The 15,423-nt window shown below is 39.3% G+C and overlaps 2 protein-coding genes across 6 annotated transcripts in view; one reads left to right on the forward strand and one right to left on the reverse strand.

Annotated features, from left to right (window-relative positions):
* Positions 1-14,775, forward strand: part of dscama (Down syndrome cell adhesion molecule a) — a 75,880-nt gene extending 61,105 nt beyond the window's left edge. For all 5 annotated transcript variants that reach the window (XM_084104713.1, XM_084104714.1, XM_084104715.1 and 2 more), the window contains 15 exons: positions 1,259-1,414; positions 1,569-1,702; positions 2,291-2,444; positions 3,767-3,884; positions 4,168-4,328; positions 4,433-4,531; positions 6,283-6,471; positions 6,830-7,120; positions 7,884-8,060; positions 8,244-8,274; positions 9,080-9,195; positions 9,296-9,463; positions 9,549-9,746; positions 10,768-11,070; positions 13,130-14,775. In XM_084104713.1, the coding sequence (XP_083960839.1) occupies positions 1,259-1,414; positions 1,569-1,702; positions 2,291-2,444; positions 3,767-3,884; positions 4,168-4,328; positions 4,433-4,531; positions 6,283-6,471; positions 6,830-7,120; positions 7,884-8,060; positions 8,244-8,274; positions 9,080-9,195; positions 9,296-9,463; positions 9,549-9,746; positions 10,768-11,070; positions 13,130-13,479 (2,645 nt within the window). In that variant the 3' untranslated portion in view covers positions 13,480-14,775. The remainder of the gene's footprint in view (positions 1-1,258; positions 1,415-1,568; positions 1,703-2,290; positions 2,445-3,766; positions 3,885-4,167; positions 4,329-4,432; positions 4,532-6,282; positions 6,472-6,829; positions 7,121-7,883; positions 8,061-8,243; positions 8,275-9,079; positions 9,196-9,295; positions 9,464-9,548; positions 9,747-10,767; positions 11,071-13,129) is intronic.
* The window catches only part of rps25 (ribosomal protein S25), a 160,749-nt gene that overhangs the window by 70,652 nt on the left and 74,674 nt on the right, over positions 1-15,423 (reverse strand). The gene's annotated exons all lie outside the window — the stretch shown is intronic.

Raw genomic sequence — 15,423 nt, forward strand, 5'->3', positions numbered from 1 at the left:
CACCGGCAGTCAGAATGCGAAAGGAATGATAGATAGCAGGAAAAATGTAGACATTAAAAATGTAAAACCTGCAACTGGATAGCTGCAGGAAATCTCAATGTCTGCCCTGTCTCATAAACCAAACCTGCATGGGTTGTAGTTGATTTTATATGACCCATCAATTTTGCCACAATATCACAATTTTCACACCAGAGGCCAGTTGCATAAACAGCCACTATGAAAATTCTGTCATCAATTACTCACCCTCATGTCGTTCCAAACCCGTAAGCCTTCTAAGAAATCGGAGATCTTTCTGTCCCTCCAATGACAGCTACACTACTTCCACTTTGACAGTTCAAAAAGTTCATTAAGAGATCATAAAACTAATCCATATGAATTGAGCGGTTTAGTCCAAATTTTATGAAGAAATTTGATCACTTTATGATGAATAGATTGAGTTTAGGCTTTTATTCACATATAAACATTTATCAACGCACACATAAGTTATGGTAAACGGAAGATCGAGCATGTTCGCTTGACATGAGAGAACCAATGAGGTTCATTCTCGTGTTACGCAGCACGTTTGAGCTTCTGTATATGTTCGCTGATCAATGTTTATATGTGAATAAAAGTTCACCATATAAAGCGATCGAGTCTCTTCAGAAAATTTGGACTAAACCGTTCAATTCGTAAAGATTCATTTTACGATCTTTTTATGAACTTTTTGAAGTTCAAAGTGGTAGTTGCGTAGCTGTCAATGGAGGGACAGAAAGCTCTCAGATTTGATCAAAAATATCTCCACTTGTCTTCTGAAGATGAATGAAATTCATATAGGTTTGGAACAACATGAGGGTGAGATTTAATGACAGAATTGAATTTTTTGGGTGAAATAGCCCTTTAAGTTCTCTTTAGAACTAGTCTGACCAACTCGCAGTTATCAGTCTTGCTTTTCGGATTCAAATTAGACCAATATATCTTTTTATGTAACTGACTTAAAAAAGTTATGAGTCTGACCAGACTCTATGACTAACTCGTGACTCAGATGACTAACTCGTATGACTAGTCTAAGCAGTTTATGCAACGGCCACAGTACATTTTTAAAAGTAAGTTAAAGTGTACTTTTTCACAACGGTTTGCAAAGCCTGCATTTTGTGTGTGTGTTTGAATTTACAGTAAATAATGTGATCACTTTAGCGTTATTTCAGCACTATCAGCTACCATCAACTGACAGCAGGTCTTGAGAAGTCTCAAAACGGCCTTATTGTTTATGGCACCACAGAACTGGGGGAAATCAGAAATGTCACTACACAGAAGGTCCCGCTGGAGCTGGAGGGTCTGGAAAAATACACCAACTACAGTATCCAGGTGCTGGCCTTCACCAGAGCAGGAGACGGAGTGCGCAGCGACCAGATCTACATCCGCACCAAAGAGGACGGTATGACGACAGATATTATCCATTCTATGACCAATTAAAGTCATAACTTATGTTTTGGGATACCATTGCTGTCAAATTCTGTCCTTTTGTTTGCACTGTTAGCCATAAACTTTAGCAAAGATCTCTCCTAACAGTCTGACTCTTTTCTCCACAGTGCCAGGTCCACCCGGCGGGGTGAAGGCAGCTGCGGCCTCCAGCTCTGTGGTGTACGTTTCTTGGCTCCCTCCGCTAAAGCTGAATGGCATTATTAGGAAATACACAGTCTTCTGTTCCAGCTCGTATCCCACGGTAAGACTCAGCCAACTGGTCTCATACTAACAGGAAAGATATCAGGCTGGCTATTAAGACACTGTTAAACAGTGAGTGGAAAGTGCAAACATTTTAGCACAGCGCCAATACTGTGGCATCAAGCTCAAAGGTGATGTTTAAATACCTTCTCCTTTCGGCATGAAATGGAAGTTGCGATATTATTTTCTTCCCTATTGTATGTCTGAGTGAAACGGCATCTTGAACAAGAAAAAATGTAGAGTGGGACTTGGTTTTGTCCATTAGGATTTGATTGGATGGTTGTGGTTTGCTATTGCTGTGATGTCATGTGAGTGACAGGTTGCCCCGCCCTCACGCCAGTATGCATGTCATCAGAGAAGAGATGTTGCTGCAAAAGGGAGGGGAAGTTATTTTTTGATGAGGGCACATGAATAAAAAAAAAAATTATGTTCACAGATAAATCATTTATAATAAATACAACAATATTCCATCATTTTTTTTTTTTCGGTGACTAATATGAGAAACCTGTGTCTACCTGTAAATCTGTGAATCCAACCGATGAAAGACACAAGGACTAACCGACAATCCTTTATTTTGTGTCTTGTTCAGGTGGTCAGCGAGTTTGAAGTGTCCCCGGATGAATTCCTCCACCGGGTTCACAATCTCAGTCGCAACAGGAAGTACAGTATCTGGGTGATGGCGGTTACCGCGGCCGGACGGGGGAACAGCAGTGATGTCATCACCGTGGAACCTCTGGCTAAAGGTGAGTCCGTTACCTTCGTTCTTCAGGAGGTTTTAGGAGCAACGCTTTTAAGTTAAACCTCATGCTCAGCAGCACCTCTGCTTTTTGGGTGTGTGGAGTAATTAGTTGTATTTTGAGTTCTCGGCACTCTCTTGTGGGCCTTCACATGAGGAGCATGGCAATAAGGCATTAGCCATCTTCTGAATACAAAATACGCACGGTGTATAAATATGCTGAAATATACAGTGGCCCAGAAAAGTAAAGTATTTGTGCGCAAAGGCTACACTTACACGACGTTGATGTACAAAAACCAGAAAAAAATGTATTTTGTGTTTTCCGCGTACAGACTACAACGTTGTCAGAACGATCCCCGTTTACACAGATCCACGAAAATGACTAAAACTCTGTATTCTGTTGCCAGGCCGGTAGTTGGCGATGTCACTTTGTAAATAAACACTATGCGCCTATAGACTTAACACGTAATATGCATGCGCATAATTTCAAATTCGTTTGTTTGTATATTACACTGAGACGATAAAGGTATCATTTTCAAAAACGTACACTTTGAAACCTGTTTTCAAAGGTTTGCGTTGTCAGTTGTCCAAACGCTGTTGTCGTGTAAATGAACACGACATAAAAAGTTTTACATTTTTAGTTGAAAACGGTGTTGTGTAAACTGCCATTTAAGCATATTTTAAGAGGTCCAAATGCCATTGCTTTCAACAAAATATCAAACTAATTGGCATCTGCAAACAAATGCTGCAAGTGACTAACTTCACTTTTCTGAGCCATTTTTGCTATGACTTTTAACTCAATGTGATTTTTTTTCCTCTCAGGTTCATCCTTTTGAACCCAACAAACCTCTTTCAGTGCAATATTTTGTATAATGCAGTAACTTCACACATATTTAGTGTACAATTCTTTTTGGGGTCAGTTTTAATGCTTTTCAAAGAAGTCTCCGATCCTCAGAGTCGCATGATCCTTCAGAAATCATTCTAATATGCTGATTTGCTGCTCAAGAAACATTACTTATTATTGTCATGCTGAAAACTGTTGTGCTTATTAATATTTTTGTGGAAACTGTGACAAAAAAGTCAGGATTCTTTAATTAGGAAGTTCAAAAGAACAGCATTTATTTGAAATAGAAATATTTTCTTACATTATAAAATCTTTACTGTCACTTTGATCAATTAATGCATCCTTTCTGACCCCAAACTCTTGAATGGTAGTTTAAATGTGGTGTCATATGAAATGATTGTGCTTTGCAATAAAATTGTCAAGTATTAAGCTTTCATAGATCAATGAAATAATGAATTGTGGTGGTGTTGTTTTTATCTAAACAGCTCCTGCCAAAATCCTCACGTTCAGCGGTACTGTTACAACACCTTGGATGAGGGATGTTGTTTTACCCTGCAGGGCGGTCGGAGATCCACCTCCTGCCATCAAATGGCTAAAAGAGAGGTAAACAAAGCTGTTTCAGTGCCACCGGCTAGAACGTATAGAACATACCCTCTCAAAAACAATACTAACATTAGTATTAGCATGTCAATTACGACAAATATTCTAACAGTGTATATACTGAATTCAATATCATAATAAAGAACATACTGCAGTGCAGCTCTAGCTTTTCGTTAAGAGCAAACACGAGCATCTGAATACCTATGAGTAGAATCAGTCACTGGGGAATGCTGGGAAATGTCAAACTCTGCCCCCTTCATTGACGATTCACACTGTTTCTCGACAGCGGGAGCCCGGCCCCTGCGGTCATTGATGGAAGGCGCAGTATCCATGGAAATGGCAGCTTCGTCATTAAAACTGTGAAAGCAGAGGATTCTGGGTATTACACGTGTGTCGCCAGCAATAACTGGGGAACGGACGAAATAATTCTGAACCTCCAGGTTCAAGGTGAGGTGTGAGAGTCGGGGTGGATGCTCACTTTCTCTATGTGTCAGCTTCATTTTCTCTGAGTTATTATGCAGCGTTTCTCACTGTATAAATATCATCTTCAGTCCCCCCAGACCAACCTCGTCTCACTGTGACCAAGACAACCATCACATCTATTACCGTGACCTGGACACCAGGAGACAACGGCGGGAGCTCCATTAGAGGTGAGGTGCTTCCACCTTCAGCTGCTTTTCCTGCTGGAGAAAAACTAGACAAAACAGAAAACTGAGAATAAAACGGTGTGGTTTTTTCTCTCAAGTAATGATGTAGACAAAAAGACAAAATTCTGTAGACTGAACAGCAGAAACATTGTTTAATAATTTTTGAAAAACCCAATCAATACAGTTGTGGGTGGTTTAAAAACCAATTAAAAGCAGATATTTTCCCCTAAATTATAGTTGTTCACACTTTTCGACAGGCTTTAAGGTTTTGAATGTGGCTCGTCCAATCAGAATTTAAAGTCTGAACTTTCAGTTTCATCATATTAGTTTGTCTTTTTTGAGTCTGTTTTTAACTCTGTTGTTACATAACCTGAATCTGACAGACTTATTTGTTATATAATCTGATTCTTTGTTTTGTGCCCATTAATTTCCAAAAAAAAACATATAAGAATACATGTACATTTGATTTGTAAAGTATTACTGGATTGTCCAAAAATAGGCATTACATGGTTAATAAAATGAACACTACCATTTAAAAGTTTTGGGGTCAGTACATTGTTTTTTTGTTTGTTTTGTTTTTTAAATAAAATGAATACATTTCTTCAGCAAGAATGCATAACAATGTTTCTTGTGCATCAAATCAGCATATTAGAATGATTTCTGAAGGATCATGTGACACTAAAGACTGGAGTAAGGATGCTGAAAATTCAGCTTTGCCATCACAGGAATAAATTACATAAAAAAAAAAAAAGAAGACAATATTACTGTTTTCCTGTATTTTTGATCAAATATATGCAGCCTTGGTGAAAATAACAGACTTAGGGCCAGATTTACTTAACAGGGCAAATTAGCAGGAGAGCGCAATTCCAAAAAAGCGCAGATGGGAGCGGAAAGTTCTGTGCTCTGAAAAAACACAGACGTAGCCGGATCATTTCCATAATGACCAACACAATCTACCAGAGGAGCGCAAATTAGTGTGTGGTGTAAAACATGCTTTTTTTTGGCGGTAAATAATGGCGCAAATAACAGTAAGTTGACTAGCACAAACCTTAGTAAATCACCTTCCATGATTCATTTAAATACTCTCCTCCCAGAAATTTTGCGACTGAAAGGAAAACTCCTACAAATGCATATGCAATAAGGTCAGCCTCAAAAGAGGGTTTGCGCTTTACATATCATTCTAGTGCAGTGGTTCTCAACCTGTCCTGCAGGGACCCCCTGACAGGCCATGTTTCTGTTTTAACCCTGAAATGGCACACCTGATTCAATTAATTAAAGGCTTAATGAGTAGTTGACTAATTGATTAATTGACTAACTCCCACTCTTCCTACTCTAATAACTACTCATTAATTGAATCAGGTGTGCCATTTCAGGGTTAAAACAGAAACATGGCCTGTCAGGGGGTCCCTGCAGGACAGGTTGAGAACCACTGTTCTAGTGGATAAATATGTGTATAAATATAAAATACGAAGTATGTGCTTTCGAACACAGCACGTTTGAATGTGTAAAATACAGCAATGTCTACATTCAATGCATCCACCCTCCCTTGTCACACTGGCAAGATACTCTGTTGTTGGAAGAAAACCAGTCTCTCAGTATTGTGCTGATGAAGTCATTACTATAGCAACCGATGTGGATGTGCTGGATATTAAGTGCACTGAACAAATGGATGTGATTTCATCACATGATAAACCTCAAGAATTTGTTTTTGTGAATTAATTCTGTGCGTGTGACTTTTGTCTGTCTTCATGCAGGATATATTCTGCAATACTCCGAGGATAACAGTGAGAAGTGGGGAAGTATTTCCATTAGTCCTAGTGAGCGTTCCTACCGTCTGGAGAACCTCAACTGTGGCACCTGGTATAAGTTCACACTAACGGCCCAGAATGCTGTCGGCCCGGGCCGAATCAGTGAGATAATCGAAGCGAAGACTCATGGGAAAGGTGTGCATTTCCTTGCCTTTTTTGTTCTTGGTTACATTCCCTTTGATCATTTTGCAAACATTACGAGAACGTTACTTTTGAATGTTCTCTGAATGATCTGGAACAAGTAGTAACATTTAAAAAACATTAGACAAACATTCAACTAAACCGGTTGAGGATAAAACGTTCCCTGAACAATGTATAAATATTGTTTTTTCTGCTAATATTTTAAGAACGTTGTTAAATACCCGATAAATTTGAACGAACATTGTATTAACGTTACTGGAAGAAGGTTTGTTTATAACTACCTTGCCAGAACGTATGTAAATAGTTCAAAATAATGATCACAAACACCCTTCATCTTCTTTACCCTTCACAGAGCCACAGTACTCCAAAGAGCAGGAGCTGTTCACTAGCATTAACGGCACGTGCGTCAAACTCAACCTGATTGGCTGGAATGATGGTGGCTGTCCAATCACTTCCTTCACTCTGGAATACCGTCCGTTGGACAGCCCCGTGTGGACCAAAGCGAAGTGCACGTCTCTTACGAAGAGCTACAACCTGCCGGACCTGCAGGAAGCCACATGGTACGAACTGCAGATGAAGGTGTACAACAGTGCCGGACTGGCTGAGAAACGCGTCAAATTTGCTACTCTGAACTACGATGGTAGTAAGTGAAGTTTGATCAATCACTCTTTGCACCTTTAAAGATGACCTATTGCGATTTTTTTTTCACTTTCAACTTTTTTTAGTGTGTAATGTTGCTGTTTGAGCATGAAAAAGGTCTACGGTTATTCTCTATATCTGTGTGCACTGTTCTTGAACTCCCTCAAACGCATTAATTGTAGTTTGGAGTTTTCATCTGGGAAAGAACACATCACAAAATTCCTCATTTAAATAATTCCTGCCCAAGGCATACACACAAAAAAGGGGATGAGGCCTGGTTGAGTTGCATTATAGGGTGTTGTCGACATGTCTAAGAGACTAGCTGTTTTTTCCACCCCGGATCAAATGCGGTTATGGTAAGGGGCATTACATTTCCGAAACGCTCTCGAATTGGTTGACCAATCACAACACACTAATCCAGCTGACCAATCAGAGCACACTGCGCTTTTCGGAAGGAGGGGCTTCACAGAGACAGGAACTAAACAGGGCTGCGTTTCCCAAAAGCATCGTAAGCCTAAGTTGATCGTAAAGACCATTGGTGACAATTGTTCTACAATCTACTTAAGCTTACGATGCTTTTGGGAACGCAGCTTTACACACAGACTGTAAAGTGAGGTGCTGCAACTGTATAAAATATGTGAAAAAGAATGTGTTTTTTGAAGATTCAAGCATAAAAAACCAAGGCGCAATACAGTAGGTCATCTTTAAAATAATAATCAAAAATGTGTTTTCGCTTTAAAGCTAAGTATTGAATCTGTTTGCGAAAGGCACCATTCCACCGCTGGTGAAGACTCCGGTGAAGGACCCGATTAAGAAAACAAGCAACGAGGGGATGAAGATGATGGTGACGATCTCATGCATCTTGGTGGGAATGGTGCTGCTCTTCGTCCTGCTGATGGTGCTGAGGAGGAGGAGGAGAGAGCAGAGGCTGAAGCGGCTCAGGGGTCAGATGCTTTTCACAGCTCTTAGCTACAGATCAGTGTTTTCAAAGAGAAGGTGTAGATCGTAGGCGTAAATACAGACATATGTTGCCATTTGAGATTGTACTCATATCAGCCTGTTTTATATGACTCAATAGCACTTCCATTTTCAGTGTACGTTAATAAAGCTTATTGTTTGTTCCACAGATGCAAAAAGTTTGGCTGAAATGCTTATGAGGTAAACACATCGATGATTTTTTAATTATGTTTTTTCTTCTTTGCAACAGAAAGTAAGGTATTTTGAAGAATCTCAGAGCTGCTCTTTTCCATGCAATAACAGTATAATGATCCGAAATTACTAAAAGCATCATAAAAGTAGTTCATATGACTCACTAGGTTCCAGATCTTCTCAAGCCATAAAATAGGAAGAAAATATTCACTTTAATGGACAATTCTAAAGAATATTATGTGTAAATTAATCAAACTCTTTCCTCATTTTATTAACAAGCACTATCAGGTAGTTCATACTCTCTTTATATTCCAAATCTTCTGAAGTCATACAATAGAATCAGTGTTTTGAACAGATTCATTGTAACAGACCATTCTAAAGAATTTTAAGCACAAATGAATCAAACTCTATCAGCATTTTATTAAACCATCAAGTAGTTCATACATCTCATTAAATTCAAATTCTTCTGAAACCATACAATATTTTTTATCAGTTCTCAAGAATATTGTAGACAATATAAGTATATTTGTGTGATGAATAAACCACAAAAAGCTGTTCCTTTAGAAGATTTTAAGGATTTTTTAAGGATGTTTTTGTCCTTTTTCAAATTTGACAGACCTTGGTTGCCATACTCTTATATTTTATGAAAACTGCAGCTTGGAAATTCTTCAGAATATCGTATTTTGTGTTCCACAGAAGAAAGAAACCATATAGGTGGGTGAGCAAACGATGAACTATTCCTTTGGCTCACATGTCATACTGACCTTGTGAAAGCTGAGATGTTATTCACAGGCTCGTTTGTGTTTTTCTCCAGTAAGAACACAAGGCCTTCAGACACCATGAACAAACAACAGCAGACCCTCCGCATGCACATCGACATTCCCCGAGCGCAGCTGCTCATCGAAGAGAGAGACACCATGGAAACAGTGGGTGAGTCGTGTTCACTGAACCATATTCAAACCTGAACATTTATATGAGAAACAGTGATACTAGGAGCCTCTAATAGTTCCATATCTCCCTTCCCTCTTAGACGACAGATCAACGGTGCTGTTGACCGATAACGATTTCGGAGAAACTGCCAAACAGAAATCGGCCACTGTCACGCACTCCGTCCACTATCAATCCCTGTCGCAGGCCACCGGCCCGCTGGTGGACGTCTCTGACGTCCGGCCTGGGACGAGTAAGAGCAGTCTATCGAGTAAGAGACCCTTCTTAACACATAAATAATACATGAATATATTTGATTACGCTGTTTAACTGAGTGTTTCGGAACCCGTCCTCAGATCCCACCTCTCGCCGCACAGCTAAAGCTGGTCCTGCTGCCCGTAATCGCTACGCCAGTCAGTGGACACTGAATCGCCCTCACCCCCCTGTCTCCGTCCACACTCTCAGCACGGACTGGAGGCTGGGAACTCCCAGAGTGGCCGGATCGGTGGACAAGGAAAGCGACAGCTATAGTGTCAGTCCATCACAGGACACTGGTCAGTCTGCTACACTGGAAAATACATGTACATCTTTATATGTATATAATATATCAACCCATCTTTACAGCTGGGTACTTTAGCTAACTTTAATATGTGCTTTATAAGTACTAATAAACAGCCAATATCCTAGTAATATGTTATATGCATAGTTAATAGTGAGAATTGGACCCTAAACTAAAGTGTTACCATTATAATTTTATATTAACTTATCAGCATTTTTACAATATTCAGTATATATCTCAATGTTTATGTTTTAAAAATGGTGAACACAATGAAGAATGATATTTGTATGCCTGAATATAAAAATACAAAGAAAAAAGCAATATATTCCTATACCTAAAACACCTTTAAACATATAAAATGGCATTAAGGGACATCCATTATTATTTGACGCCATCGAATCATTGAATAGATTCATTTTAGCAGACTGGTTTAAAGAGTATTATGTGGAAAATTAATCAAACTTTACCACTGCTGAATTTTATTGAAATACACTACCATTCAAAAGATTAATTAATACTTTTATTCAGTACATACACATTAAATTGATCAAAATTGACAGCAACGACATTAATAATGTAACAAAAGCTCTTTTGAACTTTCTATTCATCAAAGAATCCTGAAAAAATATAATGCAGTTTTCAAACATAATTAACAGCACAACTGTTTTCAACATTGATAATAATAAGAAATGTTTCTTGAGCTCCCAGTCAGAATGACTTCTGAAGGATCATGAGACACTGATGACTGGAGTGATGATGCTGAATTCTTACATTTTAAAATATATTAATATATAATAAAAAAAGATTTATTTTAAAAACATGAAAAAAATCTTACCAGCCCCAAATTTTTGAACGATAGTCTATCCCTGTCCTTATTTCTTCTGAATGGAAACTTCATAATAATAATAAAAAGCATTTTAAATTAGCATTATTAAATGATCACATTGATGTGAGATGACAGCAAAGCTACATGTTAGAAGTATTGTTGTTGATGAGTTGTGACCCGTTGTGTTCAGACCGGGCTCGCAGCAGCATGGTCTCCACTGAGAGCGCGTCTTCTACGTACGAGGAGCTGGCCAGAGCCTATGAACATGCCAAGATGGAGGAACAACTACGACACGCCAAGTTCACCATCACAGAGTGTTTCATCTCGGACACATCCTCCGAGCAGATGACCGCCGGCACCAATGATTACACGGACAGTCTAACATCCAGTACACCGTCAGAATCAGGCATCTGCAGGTTCACTGCCTCACCTCCCAAACCACAGGACGTCTGCAGGGTGATAAACATGGCCGTCCCCAAGGCCCACAGACCAGGTGAGACCACTGGTGCGAGGTAATGACTCTATTCTTCCCAATTGGGGATGTTCTTAATAATCTAGGGAAAATAAGCTAGTATTTAGGAGCAGCATTTTAAGTAATTATATTCTCCCAAAAGTGAAATAATCCTGCCTTCTAATGGTGTGGTCATATTAGCAAAATTTTGGTTAGATTTCACTGACAAAAAGGTTCATTGTTAATATTGTCACAGCTCACATAGAAATTACTCTCAAGCCAGGCATCTTTCTGTCAGTGAACGCAGCAAAGTCATGTGATGAATTTGAACACAAGCGAAAACTGTGTTTGGAACTTTTTTAACTTGTGCTTCCTAATGAAATGTCTGGATTTCGCCTATGAAATTGCACTGAGCAATGGTAAATGTGACCGCACCTTAGGACATATCCAAAAATCTAAGGCAGAATTCTTTCTGGATGAGGCAATCCCAGAATGCATCATAATATTGGTAAAAAAATGGATTCGTTTACACAACATTTGTTTCTACTTTATGCTTATTAGAGTATTATGTGTTTAGATTAGTGAAATGCTAGCATCAAACTCTGTTCAATGTCTATTGTGAGTAGAATCTCTCAAGTAAAGAGAGTATTGTTCTTGTAATTTGATAGCCTGACTACGTCAGACTTCGTACTTCCGCTCAATTTCATTTCGCTTCTGTACTCAGTCTGAGACAGCGTAATAGATTTCCGTTTTCCTCCGGCCTGAAAACAGCCGGCCAATCAACGAACAGAGGGCGGGCTGAGAGCCGTGACGTAGACGCTGATTGTACCGTGGATGCGTAGATTTACTTCACATAATCTGCAAAAGTCGTTCACAGCCATGTTCACTCCGGTATTTCGCTCGATGGTTTTGTTTTCGCATCATACATGTGTTTACAGTGGAAGTTAGATGCGGCTGAGCATGCGCATAACACACGCCATAACCAAACGTAATGTGATTGGCTTACGGGTAACCAATGATTTTAAACTTCAGACAAGCGCCCCCCCCGCGAGAAAGAAAACGCTTTTCAATTATGCCATGCCAGACTCTGTCTACGAAGCAAAGCGAAGTAGCAGAGTTTGGTATTACCAGGCTAGTAATTTGACCCTACCCTGCTGAAAATAAATCTTAAACCAGCATAAGCTAGTCTCCCAGTCTGGTTTGGACAGTCTGCTGGCTGGTTTTAGAGGGGTTTTGGGCACTTCTTAGCTGGTCAGACTCAGGCTAGGAGAACCAGTTAAGACCAGCAATCCAGGTTTAAAGTGTATTTTTCAGCAGGGAACGTCTTATAAACGAGGTGCTCATGCTGCAAGATGCTAAAAAACATCAGCACTGCATCTGAAAATGCCTACCTCCATAGTATACAGTATGCGAAAAACAGTATGACAAAAGAGTCAGAATTCGTAAAGTTCGCAAAACTGTTGACGAAAAGTAGCCGGATGACCTACTCCTTCTGCCATGATTCTGGACTGTGCATTCGATGGGCAGTTTACTATCCCATGAAGCCATGTGAGAGGAGTTGTAGGTCACATGACAGTGACTGCACGTCAGAATTGCATTCATACTACCCATATTCATACTATGTAGAATGGTCACAAAGTAAGATTCAAACCAAATGTATTAGGCAGTATGACATTTTGGACACAGGCACAAGTGACAAGCTCCTATAGGGTAGAAAGACATTTCTTGTGCAATATGTTTTATTTAATAAAACCATTAAGAAATCACAAATAGAAATATGGGTAACACTTTAATTTAGGGTCCAATTCTCACTGTTAACTGGTTGCTTATTAGCATGCATATTACTAGGATATTAGCTGTTTATTAGTACATTTTATAAGTACATGACCATATTCTACATCCCTAATCCTACCCAATACCTAAACTTAAAAACTACCTTACTATTAATAAGCAGTAATTAGGAGTTTACTGAGGCAAAAGTCGTCGTTTTTAAAGTCTTAGTTAATAGTGAGAATTGGACCCTAATGTAAAGTGTGACCGAAATATGCAATCAAAGTTCAATTGCCTTTTGAAACATTGAAAAAGTTTCTTTTTCTTGCAGGAGGGGAGCTCGTCCACCTGCCTCCGTACCTGCGGATGGACTTTCTTTTGAACCGGGGTGTGTCGGGAACGTCCCGTGAGGCGGCGATGGGCCAGGCCTGTTTGGAGCCGCAGAAGACCCGTTCACTGAAGCGCCCCGGCCTGCTGGAGCCGACGCCAATGGAGGTGCCGACCAGCAGGGACGTGCAGCAGTGGCAGCCGGGCACAGCCTCCACGCTTCCGCAGAGAGAGGCCGGAACAGACTTGGCACAGGCTGCCAAAATCAGCACCTCCCAGGAATCACTGCTGGACTCCAGAGGACACTTAAAACAGAACAACAATCCCTACGCAAAGTCCTACACACTGGTATAACAAAGACCGGACGAAAATAAAACAGCAAGAGCAAAAAGCGAACTCTTCATGCGCGGTTGTATATATATTTCCACTTCTACTCCTAACAGTTTCTTTATTTTAAGCTTTTTTAAACAGTGAATTCACTTCTTAAAGACGACTCCACACCAAGAGATTGCCAAAATGATTTTATTATTATTAATAATTACGATGACTATGATGATTTACTAATTTACTTATTTTAGCAGTTAGTGTGCACAAACTAATGACTGGGAACCCATTTGAATTTTTTCTTTTTTACTGAAATTTCTTTGTGTAATTAGTTTGAGATAAAGCGTGAGAGTGATTTCCATTGGTCCAAAGTTGTCACCGTTTCCTGGGAGTGCATGAGAACGAACCGATTTAAGAAGATGACAGTATGATGACCGTGGGTCCAGCCCAGAATCTTTTGACTACAAAAATAATCAAATGTGAAGATTTCGTATTCTTATGAGTATAAATATATAAAAAAAATATATATATAAAATGAGATTTTTTTTTTATTTGTGGGTATTACAGGGAAATTTTTTGATTTGATTAATAAAGTCCTTTAGTCATGTTTGCACATATCTTGTTTAACCTAGAAAAGCAAGTCATGATTGATAATTATTTGTGTTCCATTCTCTAATGGTGCAATATGAAAATCCATGAACCACGTTTGCTTTCAACTGTACTGTATCTCACCCATGAAGTGAGCTCCTGAGAGCCGGAGCGAATGAAATGACAGATTCAGGTGTAAATCAGCTGCAGTGGAAGCAAGGGTTGATATAGCACGCTGCATGGGGGGAGATTGGATCACCTACTGCACTGACGGTGTGACTCTTTCACCCCCTATGTAGTGCACTAGAAAGGTGTCTTCTAGGGCACGCTCTCTCTTGTCTTCATTAGATTTATTTTTGCTGCATTGCAGAGATGCTGCACTACAGGGAAAACTGAGACAATCTAAAGAGATCCCCTAAAAGAATAACAATTATGATAATATTAATAAAGAACCACGAGCAGTTCTATATGATTATGGGCGTATGGTGGCAGTTGTTATTGTAGCCGCTCTGCACCAAACTGTCTAGCAGGGAGAGTTGTGATGAAGAATTGAGATGATATTTCACTATATTTGATTAGATAAATCTATTGTCCTCACTATACTCATTTACAAATGTTTTTTTTCTCACCTTTTTTTCCCCTTTTCTTTGACAGAGTGCTCACAGTTGTGACACTCCAGAAAAGATTTTCCATGATAATCCTGTCGACTAATAAAAGGTTGATCCCCTAACGAATCTGGCAGTTTGGTTAACGCTTGTCATTTTGCTGTGGGATATAAAGGGATCCGAGCTTGTGTGATGAACGGTGGAAATGAACAGCTTAATATCTAAACAGAGATGGGATTCCTGAGAACTTCAATTAATAATTCACCCCATTTATATCATTACAAACCTTCAAAAATTTCTCCTTTTATGTTGCACAGTACAAAGAATGTCATACAGGGTTTGGAATGAAATGAGGGTGAGTAAATGATTTTCATTTAGGGTGAACTATTGCTTTAATCACAGCAAAGACAGAATCACCGTTTATCAGATCATTTGGATGATTATGCCTACTAGAAACATTTGGTTTTGGAAATCATACTTAAATGAGAGGCAGAGAGCTCAGCAGGAACACAATGAAAGTAGAACCACACATCCTCCTGACAGGAAACAAAACTTTCCTTTTCTTGTCCGTGTTCTTCTCCTCAGCTATTGTGGCCCAGGGGGGTAACAGCAGAAAATTAGCAATGCAAACAAAAGTAACAAATAGTCCACAATGCAACTAATTTAAACCACAACACAAATAGTCCACAACACAATGGAAGTGCAACAGAAATAAGCCACAAATTGGTTACAACAGAGTGGAAATAATAGCTTTTTTTGTGATGGCAACACAAAAGTTTTG

Source organism: Abramis brama, assembly GCF_963993115.1.
Source record: "Abramis brama genome assembly, chromosome: 25".
Lineage (NCBI taxonomy): Eukaryota > Metazoa > Chordata > Actinopteri > Cypriniformes > Leuciscidae > Abramis > Abramis brama.